Raw genomic sequence first — 18,056 nt, 5'->3', positions numbered from 1 at the left:
GTACACAACCGTTCAAAAGTTTGGGGTCACATAGAAATGTCCTTGTTTTTGAAAGAAAATCATTTTTTGCCCATTAAAATAACATCAAATTGATCCGAAATACAGTGTAGACATTGTTAATGTTGTAAATGACTATTGTAGTCAAAAAAAAAAAGGCAGATTTTTTATGGAATATCTACATAGGCGTACAGAAGCCCAGTATCAGCAACCATCACTCCTGTTGTGTTAGCTAATCCAAGTTTATCCTTTTAAAAGGCTAATTGATCATTAGAAAGCCCTTTTGCAATTGTGTTAGCAAAGATGAAGACTGTTGTTCTGGTTAAAGAAGCAATAAAACTGGCCTTCTTTAGGCTAGTTGCGTATCTGGAGCATCAGCATTTGTGGGTTCAATTACAGGCTCAAAATGTCCAGAAACAAAGAACTTGCTTCTGAAACTCGTCAGTCTATTCTTGTTCTGAGAAATTAAGGCTATTCCATGCGAGAAATTGACAAGAAACTGAAGATCTCATATAACCCTGTGTAATACTCCCTTCATAGAACCGCGCAAACTGGCTAAATTCACTAACCAGAATAGAAAGAGGAGTGGGAGGCCCCGGTGCACAACTGAGCAAGAGGACAAGTACATTAGTGTCTAGTTTGAGAAACAGACGCCTCATAAGTCCTCAACTGGCAGCTTCATTAAATAGTACCTGCAAAACATCAGTCTCAATGTCAGCAGTGAAGAGGCCACTCCAGGATGCTGTCCTCTGGGCAGAGTTCCTCTGTCTAGTGTCTGTGTTCTTTTGTCGGCGTCATTTCTAATAAAGGGAATATGTACACTCACCACGCTGCACCTTGGTCCACTTCCTTTGATGGCCGTGACAGAACTTCACACCACAAAAGGACCAAACAGCGTGGTAAGGGAGACTCATGGACTTGGCAGGAAATCATGGACGGTAAAGGACCCTGGAGGCAGGCTGGGGAATATCGCCGTCCCAAGGAGGAGCTGGAGGCAGCAAAGGCGGGAACACGGCTAGCAAGGAAGCCCAAGAGGCAGCCCCAATATTTTTTTGGGGGGGAGCACACGGGGAGATTGGCAGAGTTGGGTTATAGACCTGAGCCAACTCCCCGTGCTTACCGTGGCGAGCGTCGTACTGGTCAGGCACCGTGTTATACGGTGGAGCGCATGGTGTCTCCAGTGCGCGTTCATAGCCTGGTGCGCTACATTCCAGCTCCCCGCATCTGCCGGGCTAGGGTGAGCATCCAGCCAGGACAGATGGTGCCGGTTCAGCGCGCCTTGTCTCCAGTGCGTCTCTTCGACCCAGGATATCCTGCGCCGGCTCTGCGCACTGTGTCTCCGGTATGTCTGCACAGCCCGCATTTGCAGGGCGAAGATAACCACCCAGCCAAGACGGGTTGTGCAGGCTCTAAGCTCCAGACCTCCAGTGCGCCTTAACGGCCCAGTGTATCAGGTGCTTCGGCCAAGGACAAAGCCTCCTTTATGTCTCCCCAGCCTGGTGAGTCCTGTGCCTGCACCCAGATCTAATCCTCCTGTGTGTCTCCCCAGCCTGGTGAGTCCTGTGCCTGCTCCCAGAGCCAGGCCTCCCGTGTGTCTCTCCCCTCCAGTGAGGATCCATGGCACGAAGCCTCCAGTGAGGAGTCATGGCACGAAGCCTCCCACGACGTTCTCCAGTCCGGAGTCTCCAGCGACGTTCTCCAGTCCGGAGTCTCCAGCGACATTCTCCATTCCGGGGCCCGCAATGAGGGTGTCCAGTCTGAATATGGCTTTTTCTTTGCAACTCTGCCTAGAAGGCCAGCATCCCGGAGTCGCCTCTTCAGTAATAATAAGTTGCATAGACTCACTCTGTGTGCAATAATAGTTTAACATGATTTTTGAATGACTACCTGTCATGCCCTGACCTTAGAGAGACATTTTATTTCTCTATTTGGTTAGGTCAGGGTGTGATGTGGGGTGGGCATTCTATGATTTCGTATTTCTATGTTTTGGCCGGGTATGGTTCTCAATCAGGGACAGCTGTCTATCGTTGTCTCTGATTGGGAACCATACTTAGGTAGCCCTTTCCCTCCTTTTAGTGTGGGAGGTTAACTTTGTTTGTGGCACATAGCCCTTAAGCTTCACGGTTGTTTTTGTATTGTTTTTTGTTGGCGTCATTTCTAATAAAGGGAATATGTATGCTCACCACGCTGCACCTTGGTCCACTTCCTTTGACGGCCGTGACACTACCTCACCTCTGTACCCCACACATACAATTATCTGGAAGGTTCCTCAGTAGAGCAGTGAATTTCAAACACAGATTGGTAGATGGGTAAAAAAAAATAAGCAGACATTGAATTAACTTACACTTTGGATGGTGTATCAATACACCCAGTCACTACAAAGACACAGGCGTCCTTCCTAACTCAGTTGCTGGAGAGTAAGGAAACCGCTCAAGGATTTCACCAGTAGGCCAATGGTGACTTTCAAACAATTACAGAGTTTAATGGCTGTGGAGAAACCTGAGGATGTATCAACAACATTGTAGTTACTCCACAATACTAACCCAATTGACAGAGTGAAAAGAAGGAAGCCTGAACAGAATATAAATATTCCAAAACATGCATCATGTTTGCAACCACTCACTAAAGTTATACTGCAAAAAATGTCCTGAATACAAAGTGTTATGTTTGCGGCAAATCCAATACAACACATTACTGAGCACCACTCTCCATATTTTCAAGCATAGGGGTGGCTGCATCATGTTATGGATATCAAATCAAATTTCAAATCAAATCAGATATATTAATAAAGCCCTTTTTACTTCAGCAGATGTCACAAAGTGCAATACAGAAACCCAGACTAAAAGCCCAAACAGCAAGCAATACAGATGTAGAAGCACTGTGGCTAGGAAAAACTCCCTACAAAGGTAGGAACCTAGGAAGAAACCTAGAGAGGAACCAGGCTCTGAAGGGTGGCCAGTCTTCTTCTGGCTGTGCCGGGTTGAGATTATAAGAGTGCATGGCCAATAAGGCCTGATTGTTCTTAAAGATGTCCAAACGTTCATAGATGACCAGCAGAGGCAAATAATCACAGTGGTTGCAGAGGGTGCAACAGCTCAGTACCTCAGGAGTAAATGTCAGTTGGCTTTTCATAGCCGAGCATACAGAGGTCGAAACAGCAGGTGCAGTAGAGAGAGAGAGAGAGAGTCGACCAGACAAGACAGGACAGGAGAATTACACCAGATAAACAGACTGACCCTAGCCCCCCGGCACATAGACTAATGCAGCATAGATACTGGAGGCTGAGACGGGGGGGGCACTGTGGCCCCGTCCGACGATGCCCCGGGACAGGGCCAAACAGGCAGGAAATAACCCTACCCACTTTGCCAAAGCACAGCCCCCACGCCACTAGAGGGATATCAATATCAACAGACCACAAACTTCCTACCTTGAGACAATGCCGAGTACCAACTATGAACAGGTTTCATCCAAATATCGAATTAGATGATAAACACGATTTTCACTGTTCATGACTTTTAACTTGTATTTAGCAACCAGAGAAATATGTCTTAATCCGGCTGTAATCTACTTATCTAACTAGATAACAACCAAAATATGAGGTGTATCCACTTATGTCTTGACCTCGGCATGAAAAATGCATCTTTACCTGGTTATAACCAACTTCACAACCAGAAAATGACGGCAATAAGAGGTTCGCGTGTCATATGTTTACCGCTTGGTTACTTGTGCAGGTTAGAAAAGCCCCACATACAGAACTAGAAGAATCAGACCCTAATTCAAATCATGGCAGATAATGGAATTTCTGCACTGGGTTTCAGAAGTGAGTTTCAAAGACTTTAAAATGAAGGGTCAAAAGCTCTGCAAAAAGACTGTTGGGGCTAATGCATCTAAAACAAACACTGAGGACTAACGGAAAACTGCCTCTACTGATGTAGGAATTTCATTTTTTTATCTGATTTTTCCACTCAGTCCAGGTGTTCTTGAGATCAGATTCAATAACCACCAGCCAACCATAACGGCCCTGCAATTACTACAAAGTGTATTGGATAGCAATAAACAAACAAACTGTCGGTGTGAATAGCCAATCCACTGTAAATGTGGGACCTTGAACATGTGAAGAGACATTTTTGTTGGTGCTTTTGCCCAACATCTTTCCTCCCTGCCCTTGCCTCTCTCTCTCATAATGTGTAAAATCAAACACAAATCTGACCCAATCAGGACTCTGGGCTCAAGCACTGTATAGGGCCGGAAAGCTATAGGAGAAGAACATAATATATGTCCAGGACATTGAGTATCCTTTAGAGACGAAACGGCAGAAAAGTAAAAAAAACGGCAAAAAAACAAAAAACACCTCGAGGAGTTTGGAAATTGATGTTTATAACACAGTCAAATCTGTGTACTTTTTTTATTGCATATGCACATCTTGGGAGTGATTATTCTTGGCAAAGTATTTGTACTTACTTATGTACAAGTACTTCACACAGCAAACCTTTAAAATCCTTTAGAGTGTATTTGACACACAGTAATATAATAAAAAATCCCTGTCAATTTAAGCCAGAGAGAGATCTGTTTTTTTTGTTGCATGGGCTGGGTCTCAATCCACCGCATCCGCCTATATCGGCCTTCCGCATCTGTGGTGGAAGGTGGCCGAGTTACAATGGTGTTTGTCAGATCATGAGACATCTCAATAATGGGTCTTCTCACTCTATGGAAAGGGGAGACTCACAAACACAATGGCGTTCTCCGTTTTGCTCTATGACCCCAACGAGTGTGACGGGACTCAACCGAAGGTAACCCATGGTAACATTGTGCGAACAATAATAAGGGGTTAATTACAAATATTTCCTGAGCATTCTTATATCTCCTAGACATAGACCTTACTCAATTCAATTACATTTGCTTTATTAGCTTACTCCCTGTGATACATTGTTTTACTTTTATGAATGTGTTATTCAATGCGTTTCTATGGCCTTTAGTAGTCAAGGCCAAATTCAATATTTTATTTAAAAAATAGTTTTATATATATTTTTTTTATACCTAAAGGGGTCCTAAAATTCTAAATCAAATAGCTAAATGACCCATGGTATGACCATCTTAAAACAATTCCATATGCTAGCTTAGTACCACCCCAACGGCTTAAGACTTTGAGGTTAATCAATCACACCCTTTCCCTTCTTCGCCTCTCTCAGAGTAGTGTTTCCTGTTCTTAAGCCCATGCTGAGACTTCATGGGAAGCATATGGAGCTTTAGCTATCTGTTAGATGGAAGAATAATAGGAAAATGGAAAGAATATGTATATCTGAATATGAATATCTGGGGTGGGGGGGCAGGTAGCCTAGTGGTTAGAGCATTAGGCCAGTAACCGAAAGATTGCTAGATTGAATCCCAGAGCTGACAATGTAAAAATCTGTCGTTCTGAGCAAGGCAGTTAACGCACTGTTCCTAGGCTGTCATTGTAAACAATATTTTTTTTCTTAACTGACTCACACATCCCAAAACATGCCGACAGATCTACCATCTACCAATTATGTTTAGTCTGTCCACGAGAGATTATATGAAGTGGAATATTGGAATGTAAACTGAAACTTAAATACATTTCAACTCAATATCCAACATGTTACGTAACAGTTCAGTCTAGAGTTAACTGTAAGAAAGTGTGTTTACAGTACCACCTTGTGGTTAAGCAGGGGAAGTTACGTTATTCCCATTTGCCTACCGGTACCATCTGGCTTTTGCTCCCATGTTTACGTAGATGATGATCCTTTTGGCTGAAGGAAGAATTGAAGAACTAAAGTTTATTCCTTGATTTTTCGATTCATGTCACTTCAAGAGTTTGTGTTGTGTGTGACTCGATTAAAAGATCGATCAAGTTTATTTGGATGGCTTTTTGCAGGGAGGTATGCACCTAAATAAAGTACTACAGTACTTGGCTTTGTAGAAAATATATTGATGTAAAACAGCTAGAGAAAGATAAATATTGCGGCATATTTCCACTTGATAATTATACCTCGCGGCATTAGATAAGAACAGAACAAGTTTCGGAAATCTAAAGGCCGCCTACCCATAGACAATGTAATCTCATGTCGGACTTATTCTGCAGGGTCAAGAAGAACATGCCCCGATGCCGTGACCAATCATTTATATTTACACTAGATTACTTTTATGGGGTGCTGTTTTGAAGACACCGTGCATCCATCTTGTCACTCGTTTTTGCCAAATGTATTATATTACAGACGCCTTAATGTATACATTTAAAATATATAATGTGAGTGAAACAGTAAAGAGATGACCAATGTTACTATCCCCAATACAACATAAACATATTTAAATGCACGTAATTTTGTCCTTTAAACATGTCATTTAAATACTGTAGAATACCATTAATTCCTATGGAGGACTGCAAAAACTGGGGAGTGCCAAATATGGCCGACCCGTGGCTTCAAAGGCCCTCAATGGCCAATGCATAGTATCAGCAATGCATTATACACTGCTCAAAAAAATAAAGGGAACACTTAAACAATACAATGTAACTCCAAGTCAATCACACTTCTGTGAAATCAAACTGTCCACTTAGGAAGCAACACTGATTGACAATACATTTCACATGCTGTTGTGCAAATGGAATAGACAACAGGTGGAAATTATAGGCAATTAAGCAAGACACCCCCAATAAAGGAGTGGTTCTGCAGGTGGTGACCACAGACCACTTCTCAGTTCCTATGCTTCCTGGCTGATGTTTTGGTCACTTTTGAATTCCGGTGGTGCTTTCACTCTAGTGGTAGCATGAGACGGAGTCTACAACCCACACAAGTGGCTCAGGTAGTGCAGCTCATCCAGGATGGCACAGAAGGTTTGCTGTGTCTGTCAGCGTAGTGTCCAGAGCATGGAGGCGCTACCAGGAGAAAGGCTAGTACATCAGGAGACGTGGAGGAGGCCACAAATGTGCATGTGTCTGCTCAAACGGTCAGAAACAGACTGTATGAGGGCCCGACGTCCACAGGTGGTGGGGGTTGTGCTTACAGCCCAACATCGTGCAGGACGTTTGGCATTTGCCAGAGAACACCAAGATTGCCAAATTCGCCCTGTGCTCTTCACAGATGAAAGCAGGTTCACACTGAGCACATGTGACAGACGTGACAGAGTCTGGAGACGCCGTGGAGAACGTTCTGCTGCCTGCAACATCCTCCAGCATGACCGGTTTGGTGGTGGGTCAGTCATGGTGTGGGGTGGCATTTCTTTGGGGGGCCGCACAGCCCTCCATGTGCTCGCCAGAGGTAGCCTGACTACCATTAGGTACCGAGATGAGATCCTCAGACCCCTTGTGAGACCATATGCTGGTGCGGTTGGCCCTGGGTTCCTCCTAATGCAAGACAATGCTAGACCTCATGTGACTGGAGTGTGTCAGCAGTTCCTGCAAGAGGAAGGCATTGATGCTATGGACTGGCCCGCCCTTTCCCCAGACCTGAATCCAATTGAGCACATCTGGGACATCATGTCTCGCTCCACCCACCAACGCCACATTGCACCACAGACTGTCCAGGAGTTGGTGGATGCTTTAGTCCAGGTCTGGGAGGAGATCCCTCAGGAGACCATCCGCCACCTCATCAGGAGCATGCCCAGGCGTTGTAGGGAGGTCATACAGGCACGTGGAGGCCACACACACTACTGAGCCTCATTTTGACTTGTTTTAAGGACATCACATCAAAGTTGGATCAGCCTGTAGTGTGGTTTTCCACTTTAATTTTGAGTGTGACTCCAAATCCAGACCTCCATGGGTTGATCAATTTGATTTCCATTGATAATTTTTGTGTGATTTTGTTGTCAGCACATTCAACTATGTAAAGAGAAAATTATTTAATAAAAGTATTTTATTCATTCAGATCTAGGATGTGTTATTTTAGTGTTCCCTTTATTTTTTTGAGCAGTGACGGCGTCCAAGATGGTCAACCGTTGTTTTCAATGTAATCTTCACACATTCGCGTACACCGTTTCATGGGTTGTTGCCATCGTTCTAGAGAGCCGATTACACCTGCACTCAGTGCTCACTGGAGCAGCGCAGGCAGCGACGACGTCATCCAGAAACATGACAGATAGTGGATTCATATAAAAACATATCATCTTTGGCTGTGAGTGCAAAAAAAACTGTTTTAGCAGCCTTTAAGACACTTACGTGAATACTTGAATGGATCTTTTGTGTACAAAGGTGATGTATTATTGGCAATTTTCAAATTTGACTTATCTATGAGGCCGTCTATAGTAACAATGGTCCAAGGTTGTCCTTAGCAACAAAACCAATGCGGGCAAAATTTGGGGAGTCAAAACAGACGTGGTTGGCATGCGAGTCAAACGTCATCAAGTGAGGTGGCTATTGTACCTAAACTGAATGGAGAATTTATCAATCGATGCTCTGCTCTGTCACTCCACCAATGTTTTTTTTTGTTTCGTCTGGAAACAGGAACCCCCAATTCCCCTTTCTCTTTTAGGCAAAGGACAAGCCTTTTGAAAGAGTTCCTTTTTTTCTAGGCTCACAATAATTATGGAGCAGCACCACATGGGCTGTGTGAACCTTTGTAGTCTCACGAGCAATCTACCGGTGATCTCCTATCAAAAGCTGACGGATTTACATTACCTGAGCAAAGGTGGGTTCGGAAGCGTGTTCAAGGCACAGCATTCCGATTGGCGGACCACCGTTGCCATCAAGTGCCTGAAATTGGATTCTCCTGTTGGCGAAAGGTATTTTTGTTCAAATCATTCATGATTTCTTCTCATGCATGCCCCTATGAATGGGAGACAGTGAAATAAATATAATTGTTTTATATCATTCGAATGTACTTTCTCTATACACATGAGAAAGCAATATGAATGTTAATTCATGTGCCATCATGACACCATGACAGTAATGCCAAAAGGTTATCTAATCTAGGACTGTGTTTGCAGGGAGAGGAATTGCCTGCTGGAGGAGGCGGAAGTGCTCCACAAGGCCAGATTCAACTACATCATCCAGATCTTTGGCGTGTGCAATGAGCCTGAGTTCTTCTCCATTGTCACCGAGTACATGAGCAATGGCTCGCTGGATCAGCTGCTTCACGAGGTAGGCCTACATACACTGTTTCAAACAGAGTTATAGTATGAGTTCAATCATTTTCAATGGAGAAGCAGCCACTGAAGCGGCCAGCAGCATACCACCCTGCATCCCACTGCTGGCTTGTTTCTGAAGCTAAGCAGGGTCATGATTAGATAACCTTTTGGCATTCCTGGTTGGTCCCTAGATGGTAGATCAGATGCTGCTGGAAGTGGGGTTGGAGGGCCAGTAGGAGGCACTCTTTTCTCGGGTCTAAAAAAGATCCCAATGCCCCAGGGCAGTGATTGGGGACACTGCCCTGTGTAGTGTGCTGTCTTTTGGATGGGATGTTAAACAGGTGTCCTGACTCTCTGTGGTCACTAAAGATCCCATGGCACTTATCGTAAGAGTAGGGGTGTTAACCCCGGTGTCCTGGCTAAATTCCCAAGCTGTCCCTCATACCATCACGGTCACCTAATCATCCCCAGCTATCAATTGGCTCACTCATCCCCCTCCTCTCCCCTGTAACTATTCCTCAGGTAGTTGCTGTACATGATAATGTGTTCTCAGTCAACTTACCTTAGTTAAATAAAAAATAAAAACTGACAATTCAGGCTTTATATATATATATACAGTGCCTTGAAAGTATCAGATTACATTTGCTCAAACATGATATAAAACTCCTGGGACACAATCATGAAGTGGAACAACATTTAGGACTGAAAAATTGGGGGCAAAAATGCGAGTCCAGAAGTTCTGCAATGATCCAATGTTGACCTAAATGACTAATGAGGATAAATACAATCCACCTGTGTAATCAAGTCTCCGTAATGCACCTGCACTGTGATAAGAGGTCCGTTAAAAGCGCAGAGCATCATGAAGAACAAGGAACACACCAGGCAGGTCCAGATACTGTTGTGAAGAAGTTTAAAGCCTACAAAAAGAAAGCCAAGGAGCACTGTGCAAGCGATAATATTGAAATGGAAGGAGTATCGTGCATAGGCCTTCTAAACTTTCAGCTCATACAAGGAGAAGACGTAGATGCAGCCAAGAGGCCCATGATCACTCTGGATGAACTGACTAACCTTTTCTAGGACAACAATAGTCGTATATTGCACAAATCTGGCCTTTATGGAAGAGTGGCAAGAAGAAAGCCATTTCTTAAAGATATCCATAAAAAGTGTTGTTTAAAGTTTGCCACAAGCCACCTGGGAGACACACCAAACATTATAAGATGCTCTGTGGTAACCAAAATTGAACTTTTTGGCAACAATGCAAAACATTATGTTATATGCAACACAGCTGAACACACCATCCCCACTGTCAAACAGGGTGGTGGCAGCATCATGGTTTGGGCCTGCATTTCTTCAGCAGGGACAGGGAAGATGGTTAAAATTGATGGGAAGATGGATGGAGCCAAATACAGGACCGTTCTGGAAGAGAACCTGATGGAGTCTGCAAAAGACCTGAGACTGGGACGGAGATTTGTCTTCCAACAAGACAATGATCCAAAACATAAAGCAAAATCTACAATGGAATGGTTCAAAAATAAACATATCCAGGTGTTAGAATGGCCAAGTCAAAGTCCAGACCTGAATCCAATCGAGAATCTGTGGAAAGAACTGAAAACTGCTGTTCACAAATGCTCTCCATCCAACCTCACTGAGCTCGAGCTGTTTTGCAAGGAGGAATGGGAAAAAATGTCAGTCTCTCGATGTGCAAAACTGATAGAGACATACCCCAAGCGACTTACAGCTGTAATCACAGCAAAAGGTGGCGCTACAAAGTATTAACTTAAGGGGGCTGAATAATTTTGCACGCCCAATTTTTCAGTTTTTGATTTGTTAAAAAAGTTTGAAATATCCAATAAATGTCGTTCCACCATGATTGTGTCCCACTTACAGTTTTATATCAAATGAAATGTGGCAAAAGGTCGCAAATTAATAATCGCAAGGCACTGTATGTATATATATATATATATATATATATATATATACTACCGTTCAAAAGTTTGGGTCACTTAGAAATGTCATTTTTTTGGTCCTTTAAAATAACATCAAATTGATCAGAAATACAGTGTAGATATTGTTCATTTTGTAAATGACTATTGTAGCTGGAAACAGCAGATTTTTTTAATGGAATATCTACATAGGTGTACAGAGGCCAATTTCAGCAACCATCACTCCTGTGTTCCAATAGCACGTTGTGTTAGCTAATCCAAGTGAATCATTTTAAAAGGCTAATTGATCATTAGAAAACCCTTTTGCAATTATGTTAGCACAGCAATAAACTGTTGTGCCGATTTCAAAGAAGCAATAAAACTGGCCTTCTTTAGACTAGTTGAGTATCTGGAGCATCAGCATTTGTGGGTTTGATTACAGGCTCAAAATGGCCAGAAACAATTAACTTCTGAAACTCATCAGTCTATTCTTGTTCTGAGAAATAAAGGCTATTCCATGCAAGAAATTGCCAAGAAACGGAAGATCTCGTACAACGCTGTGTACTACTCCCTTCACAGAACAGCGTAAATTGGATCTAACCAGAATAGAAAGAGGAGTGGGAGAACCCGGTGCACAACTGAGCAAGAGGACAAATACATTAGAGTGTCTAGTTTGAGAAACAGACACCTCACAAATCCTCAACTGGCAGCTTCATTAAGTAGTACCCGCAAAACACCAGTCTCAAGGTCAACAATGAAGAGGCCACTCCGGGATGCTGGCCTTCTAGGCAGAGTTCACCTGTCCAGTGTCTGTGTTCTTTTGCCCATCTTATCTTTTCTTTTTATTGGCCAGTCTGAGAGATGTCTTTTTCTTTGCAATTCTGCCTAGAAGGCCAGCATCCCGGAGTCGCCTCTTCACTGTAGTATCAAAGCCAATACATTCTGCTTCACTTTCTCGTTCTCTCCCTACTATTTCCTCTCTACCTTCTGTGTAGACTTTTTTTTCACATGTACTCTTTCCCCTTGTCTCCTCCCACACTCTGTAGAATAACCTTTACCCCCCGCTGGCCTGGTCGTTGAGGCTGCGTGTCCTGTACGAGATAGCTCTGGGGGTGAACTTCCTACACAACATGACCCCCCCCCTCCTGCACCACGACCTCAAGACACAGAACATTCTGCTGGATGGAGAGTTTCATATCAAGGTGTGTGTGTATGTGTGTGTCACCCTCAGTCTTACAAAGCTTGGACTCACATTATAAAGTCTAATTCCTGTTTGCAAAGGCAATTTGTTACATTTTAAATTACATTTAGTATGACAGTTGTCTTCATGGTTTCAATTAGTGATGCACCGATATTACATTTTTGGCCGATACCGATATCCAATATTTTCCTTGCCAAAGAAACTGATAACCGTTATTTTTACATTTTTGCGGGCTTTTAAACATTCTAGTACAGCTAACGCACACACACATGGACACAGCAGTCTAAGGCACTGCATCTCAGTGCAAGAGGCGTCACTACAGTCCCTGGTTTGAATCCAGGCTGTATCACATCCGGCCGTGATTGGGAATCCCATAGGGCAGTGCATTAATTCACTGTATCACAATTCCAGTGGGTCAGAAGTTTACATACAATAAGTTGATGGTGCCTTTAAACAGCTTGGAAAATTCCAGAAAATGATGTCATGGCTTTAGAAGCTTCTGATAGGCTAATTGACATCATTTGAGTCAATTGGAGGTGTGCCTGTGGATGTATTTCAAGGCCTACCTTCACACTCAGTTCCTCTTTGCGTGACATCATGAGAAAATCAAAATAAATCAGCCAAGACCTCAGAAAATCAATGTTTGACCTCCACAAGTCTGGTTCATCCTTGGGAGCAATTTCCAAACGCTTGAAGGTAACATGTTCATCTGTACAAAAAATTGTACACAAGTTTAAACACCACGGGACCACGCAGCCGTCATACCGCTCAGGAAGGAGAAGCGTTCTGTCTCCTAGAGATGAACGTACTTTGGTGCGAAAAGTGCAAATCAATCCCAGAACAACAGTAAAGGACCTTGTGAAGATGCTGGAGGAAATGGGTACAAAAGTATCTATATCCATAGTAAAACAGGTCCAATATCGACATAACCTGAAAGGCCACTTGGCAAGGAAGAAGCCACTGCTCCAAAACCGCCACAAAAAAAGCCAGACTACGGTTTGCAACTGCACATGGGGACAAAGATCATACTTTTTGGAGAAATGTCCTCCGGTCTGATGAAACAGAAATAGAACTGTTTGGCCATGATGACCATCGTTATGTTTGGAGGAAAAAGGGGGAGGCTTGCAAGCCGAAGAACACTATCCCTACCATGAAGCACGGGGGTGGAAGCATCATGTTGTGGGGGTGCTTTGCTGCAGGAGGGACTGGTGCACTTCACAAAATAGGTGGCATCATGAGGTAGGAAAATTATGTGGATATATTGAAGCAACATCTCAAGACATCAGTCAGGAAGTTAAAGCTTGATTTCAAATGGGTCTTCCAAATGGACAATGACCCCAAGCATACTTCCAAAGTTGTGGCAAAATGGCTTAAGGACAACAATATCAAGGTATTGGAGTGGCCATCACAAAGCCCTGACCTCAATCCTATAGAAAATTTGTGGGCAGAACTGAAAAAGCGTGTGTGAGCAAGGAGGCCTACACACCTGACTCAGTTACACCAGCTCTGTCAGGAGGAATGGCTACCCAAAACGTTTGACCCAAGTTAAACAATTTAAAGGCAATACAATCAATTAGCATTTGGGAGCATATAAACTTCTGACCCATTGGGAATGTGATGAAAGAAATAAACTTAACTGACCTAAGACAGGGAGTTTTTACTAGGGTTAAATGTCAGAAATTGTGAAAAAGTGAGTTTAAATGAATTTGGCTAAGGTGTATGTAAACTTCCAACTTCAACTGTATGTCCGCATTTACCAGTAAAACATAATCAGAACTTATTTCTTTCACTTACTTTCTGTGCTGTTTCATTTGTCCAGGTGTTTCATTCTCAACCAGGATTTCACTGCTTTACATGATGAAGTTTCATCTCTGTCTGTCCGTGGCCTCTCTTCCTCACTGCGTACTGTCACTTTGTCCGTTTCCACCCTGTCCAGCTGTGTATTTAACACTTCACGTAAACCCTGTTTCTTTTCTGCATCAAAGTAGTGGTCCTTGTACATAGCATCGAGCATGTTGGCGACACAGTAAAGAGAATGCAACTGAATCTCTTGTTCACAGCCTGTGTCTGCAGTTTTGTTAAGCAGGTATTTCAACGCCATGACAGAGTGTATTACGTCTGCTGCAAACGCAGTTGATGAGCTTATTTCTCGAGTCAGTTGTTCGAATGGAGCTAGCTAGTGTGTTCATGTTTCAAACATGTTCTCAAATGCCATTGAAGTGGCAGCAGCGGTATGACAACCAGCACATTCATGAGCGTGCAAATACGACTTACCTCAGTAAGAAATCCTAGATGACCCACTCTGCTGTCCGACTCGGCATGCTCATGGGGCAGATATCGCTGGTCCAAAAATGTCAGTCGTGAAGCTAAGAGCAGTGACCCTATTACTGTGGAACTCCGGTAGAGCGACATCTGAACCGGTGCTTGACCAGTCGGCGAAAGCCAGTGGGGGTCAGGAGAGAGGGTTAGAATATGAATGAATCGGCACTCCATTATCCAAAGCAACCATCCTGCATCAACCAATTGGATCTTAATTTGTCCTTATTTTCATGCTAGTTGCCTAATGTGTCTTTTAACTTGGCCCAGATTTAATTTGGTTGTGCACCAACTCCACTTTCCAATGTCACTGAGAAATACTCAATGAACAATTGTAATTTTGAGAGTGAAAAGCGAAAAATAATAAGTTGCTCGCAACATGTTTTATAATTAGATAAGATAAGTAGATATCATGCTAGAAAAGGTTGGAGACCCCTAATGTAGACCTAAATATTTGGTTAGTCTGATTGTCAGCGTATTTTTGGTAGTCCAGGGTTGTGTTCTGTAGGGAGAGAACGTTGAGCGAAGTGGGTCGGTACTACTTGGACTCCATGTCCAATAAGAACATTGATTTTCACTTTTTCACTACAAAACAGTTTGTTTACGTGTGCCCTACTGAACATGACCCAGCTCTCCAACAGGTTGTTGTCATTGTTGTCTACACCCCAACCCGAGCACTCTTCTGCCACATCTGGTCTCTTGGCCTATCCACCCCTACAGGAGGGCAGCTCCCGCTCAGCCCCGTCCAAGCTCTTTCCCTGTTCTGGCATCCCAATGGTATAACCAGTTTCCACCTGATGCTAGGATAGCAGAGTCCATGCCCATCTTCTGGAAACGTCTGAAACCCTACCTCTTCAAAGAGTATCTTTAAATAAGATATCTGTCTTATTCCCATAAGTTTACACTTGTCTTTTCCTACCAGTACTGACTTTGTTGACAACATCTTAATTGAGGAAACATCTACCTAGGGCTACGACTCTGATACGCGGTTGTCTCACCTAGCTATCTTAAGATGAATGCACTAACTGTCTATCTGGGTAGGAGCATCTGCTAAATGACTCAAATGTAATGTAAATGTCTGTCCAGATAGCAGACTTTGGCCTGTCTAAGTGGCGCCAGCTGTCGATCAGTAAAGGCTCGGGATCCAAGCCACCTGAGATGGGAGGCACTATCATCTACATGCCCCCAGAGGAGTACGAACCCTCCAAGAACCGCTGTGCAGTCGTCAAACACGACATCTACAGGTGAGCCAGCCAACCAGAACCAGGGTTTGAGTTCTAGCTATGTTGACAGATCTCTTTGTGCTTTACAGAGCATCTCTGGCATGACAATGAAAATCCGTGCACTAGGCTAAAGTATGAAGTGATATGACATCCGGGCTACCGAGGAAGAATATTAACATTTCTTCAGACCACTGTCTTAAAGGTGCCTTCACGATTCAATGTGTAATATAAAACCTACCCAGATCTACTCAATGATTTAACAAAAAAAAATGTTTTGCAGTAATAATGACTGACAATAACTCCCTTAACCAAATCCTATGTGAGTCAAACGCAATTTGAAACGTGGGTGAAATTTGAATAGAAAATATGTTTCTCTGGAAGTTGAGCAGTCTTTCTGTGGTGACCCACCACTTTACAACACAACTACAACATTCTCAGTGTGTCTTTTTAAAGGGAGAGGAGCAGAAGTGTGTCAGCCAGCTAAGGACTTTTGACATAACTTTTTAAGAGAAGTCTCTGTACTGCAAGGCACGTTTTATTATTTAACCTACGGTAAAACTACTAGGCACGTCTATTACTTAGCCTACGGTAAAACTACAAGGCACGTCTATTACTTAGCCTACGGTAAATCTGACCACATTCCTCACAAACAGTGAGGTACTTTGTGTTAAGCTCCAATTTCAATTTCATCTCAGTGATTGACTATAGGGAGCTTGCCCTTTCTAGATGAACGCCCCCTTAAATGAATCCTTTGTTAGAGCGAATATGTCAAAAAGGAAATGTAGAAGAAAATATATGACACTAGCCCTTCAACTTCCCCTAACCTCTGATTTGGCTTTTGGGACTTGAACAGATGTCATTATGACTGAGTAATTTTGTCACTGGAAATTGTGTTGGTGTAAGACTGAGGAAATGAAATGTGTGACTTCCTCCCTTTAAGGGAAGGCCAACTCATCTGACATAAGTGGTTATTTGTCCCCAGAGGCTGCTATTCTAACTGTGAGCCATATAATGTGATGTTCCTGTTTTTCGTGATGTTCCTGTTTTTAGTTACGCTATCATTATGTGGGAGGTGCTATCCAGGAGGATACCATTTGAAGGTAAGTCATTGTGTAGATGCTTTCTTTACTGTTAGAATGCATTGCATTTGCCAACATTAGTTCTGTATAAGAATCATGGATGTTAATGACCTCACTTTTGTGGAAGCATATACTGTAGCTTCATTCAAAAAATATAATTTTGTCAGCTATATGCTTCCATACATATAGATTAGCCACATGACCTCACTGTGTTTGTAGTCAGTGACGTATACCAAACTCATGAGTTGACGTTTCTGCTCCTCTGCATGCTCGAAAAAAGGAAAAACAAAGACCAAATATAGTTGGTGGCAGCGGTGGGATTTCCAGCCTCAAGTGATATTAAATCTTCATTCGGAACTAAAACGCTGAGTGAGAATTGGTATGTTTTCTGTACAGAGGCAACCAACCCCATGCAGGTCATGTTCAGCGTACTGCGTGGGATACGTCCCGACATAGGCCTGGACTGTCTGCCAGGGGACATCCCCAGCAGGGAGACACTCATCAACCTCATGACCTGCGGCTGGACCGCCAACCCTTACGAACGGCCCTGCTTTCTCAGTAAGAGACATAATAATAATAATAATAATAATAATAATAATAATAATAATAATAGTATATTTATTTTCTATTGTGTTTTTCATTACAAGTAGAATCTCAAAGTCACTTAAATAAAATAAGGGAGCTCTTGGGAAATAGTCTTCCACAACTTCAGATGCAGTTTGGAAAAGCAGTATCTTGAAGGGAGAGAGCATTGATGGTGCAGCCAGGCAGGGAGGTAGAGATCCTCTGACAGACAGGTCCCAGAGTGCTTCATCGGGCACCTCGTCGTCTTCGACGTTCACAGCTCTTCCTTTGTAGTTAGGCTGGATCGTCCACCACAAGAAGTGTAGCACCCACCTGGGTGATGCTTCGGCGGCAGTAAGACCACCACACCTCTGCAGTAGTCCGGAGAAGCCCCCTATGAGGCGAGCCTCTCCATCCCCTCACACCCAGTCCACTTCTCCGGGAACTTGGGCAGGCCAACAAGTTGATGCTGCTGATCGGTGTTGCTGCATCGTTCAAATCATATTTTAGCTTGCGAGCTCTAACCTGTGACCTCAATTAATTTGTAAGAGCCATGACCTCCAACTCATTACCTTAACGTAGGATGAAGTTGCCCCTAGACACAGATCTCAGATCAGTTTGGCGCTTTCCTAACCCAAATGGTTAGTTAAGGTTCTGTCTGATTCTGGATCTGCCC

General features: G+C 43.3%; 1 protein-coding gene across 1 annotated transcript in view; it reads left to right on the top strand.

Moving 5' to 3' along the window:
• Window positions 1-8,533: 8,533 nt before the first annotated feature.
• LOC139387006 (receptor-interacting serine/threonine-protein kinase 2-like) overlaps window positions 8,534-18,056 on the top strand; it is a 28,194-nt gene continuing 18,671 nt past the window's right edge. Inside the window, exons 1-6 of the mRNA XM_071132949.1 lie at window positions 8,534-8,730; window positions 8,935-9,088; window positions 12,044-12,199; window positions 15,601-15,758; window positions 16,788-16,837; window positions 17,213-17,374. Of these exons, the coding sequence (XP_070989050.1) occupies window positions 8,534-8,730; window positions 8,935-9,088; window positions 12,044-12,199; window positions 15,601-15,758; window positions 16,788-16,837; window positions 17,213-17,374 (877 nt within the window). The remainder of the gene's footprint in view (window positions 8,731-8,934; window positions 9,089-12,043; window positions 12,200-15,600; window positions 15,759-16,787; window positions 16,838-17,212; window positions 17,375-18,056) is intronic.

Source organism: Oncorhynchus clarkii, chromosome 28 (assembly GCF_045791955.1).
Source record: "Oncorhynchus clarkii lewisi isolate Uvic-CL-2024 chromosome 28, UVic_Ocla_1.0, whole genome shotgun sequence".
NCBI lineage: Eukaryota > Metazoa > Chordata > Actinopteri > Salmoniformes > Salmonidae > Oncorhynchus > Oncorhynchus clarkii.
This window is presented reverse-complemented; position numbering and strand designations above follow the sequence as displayed.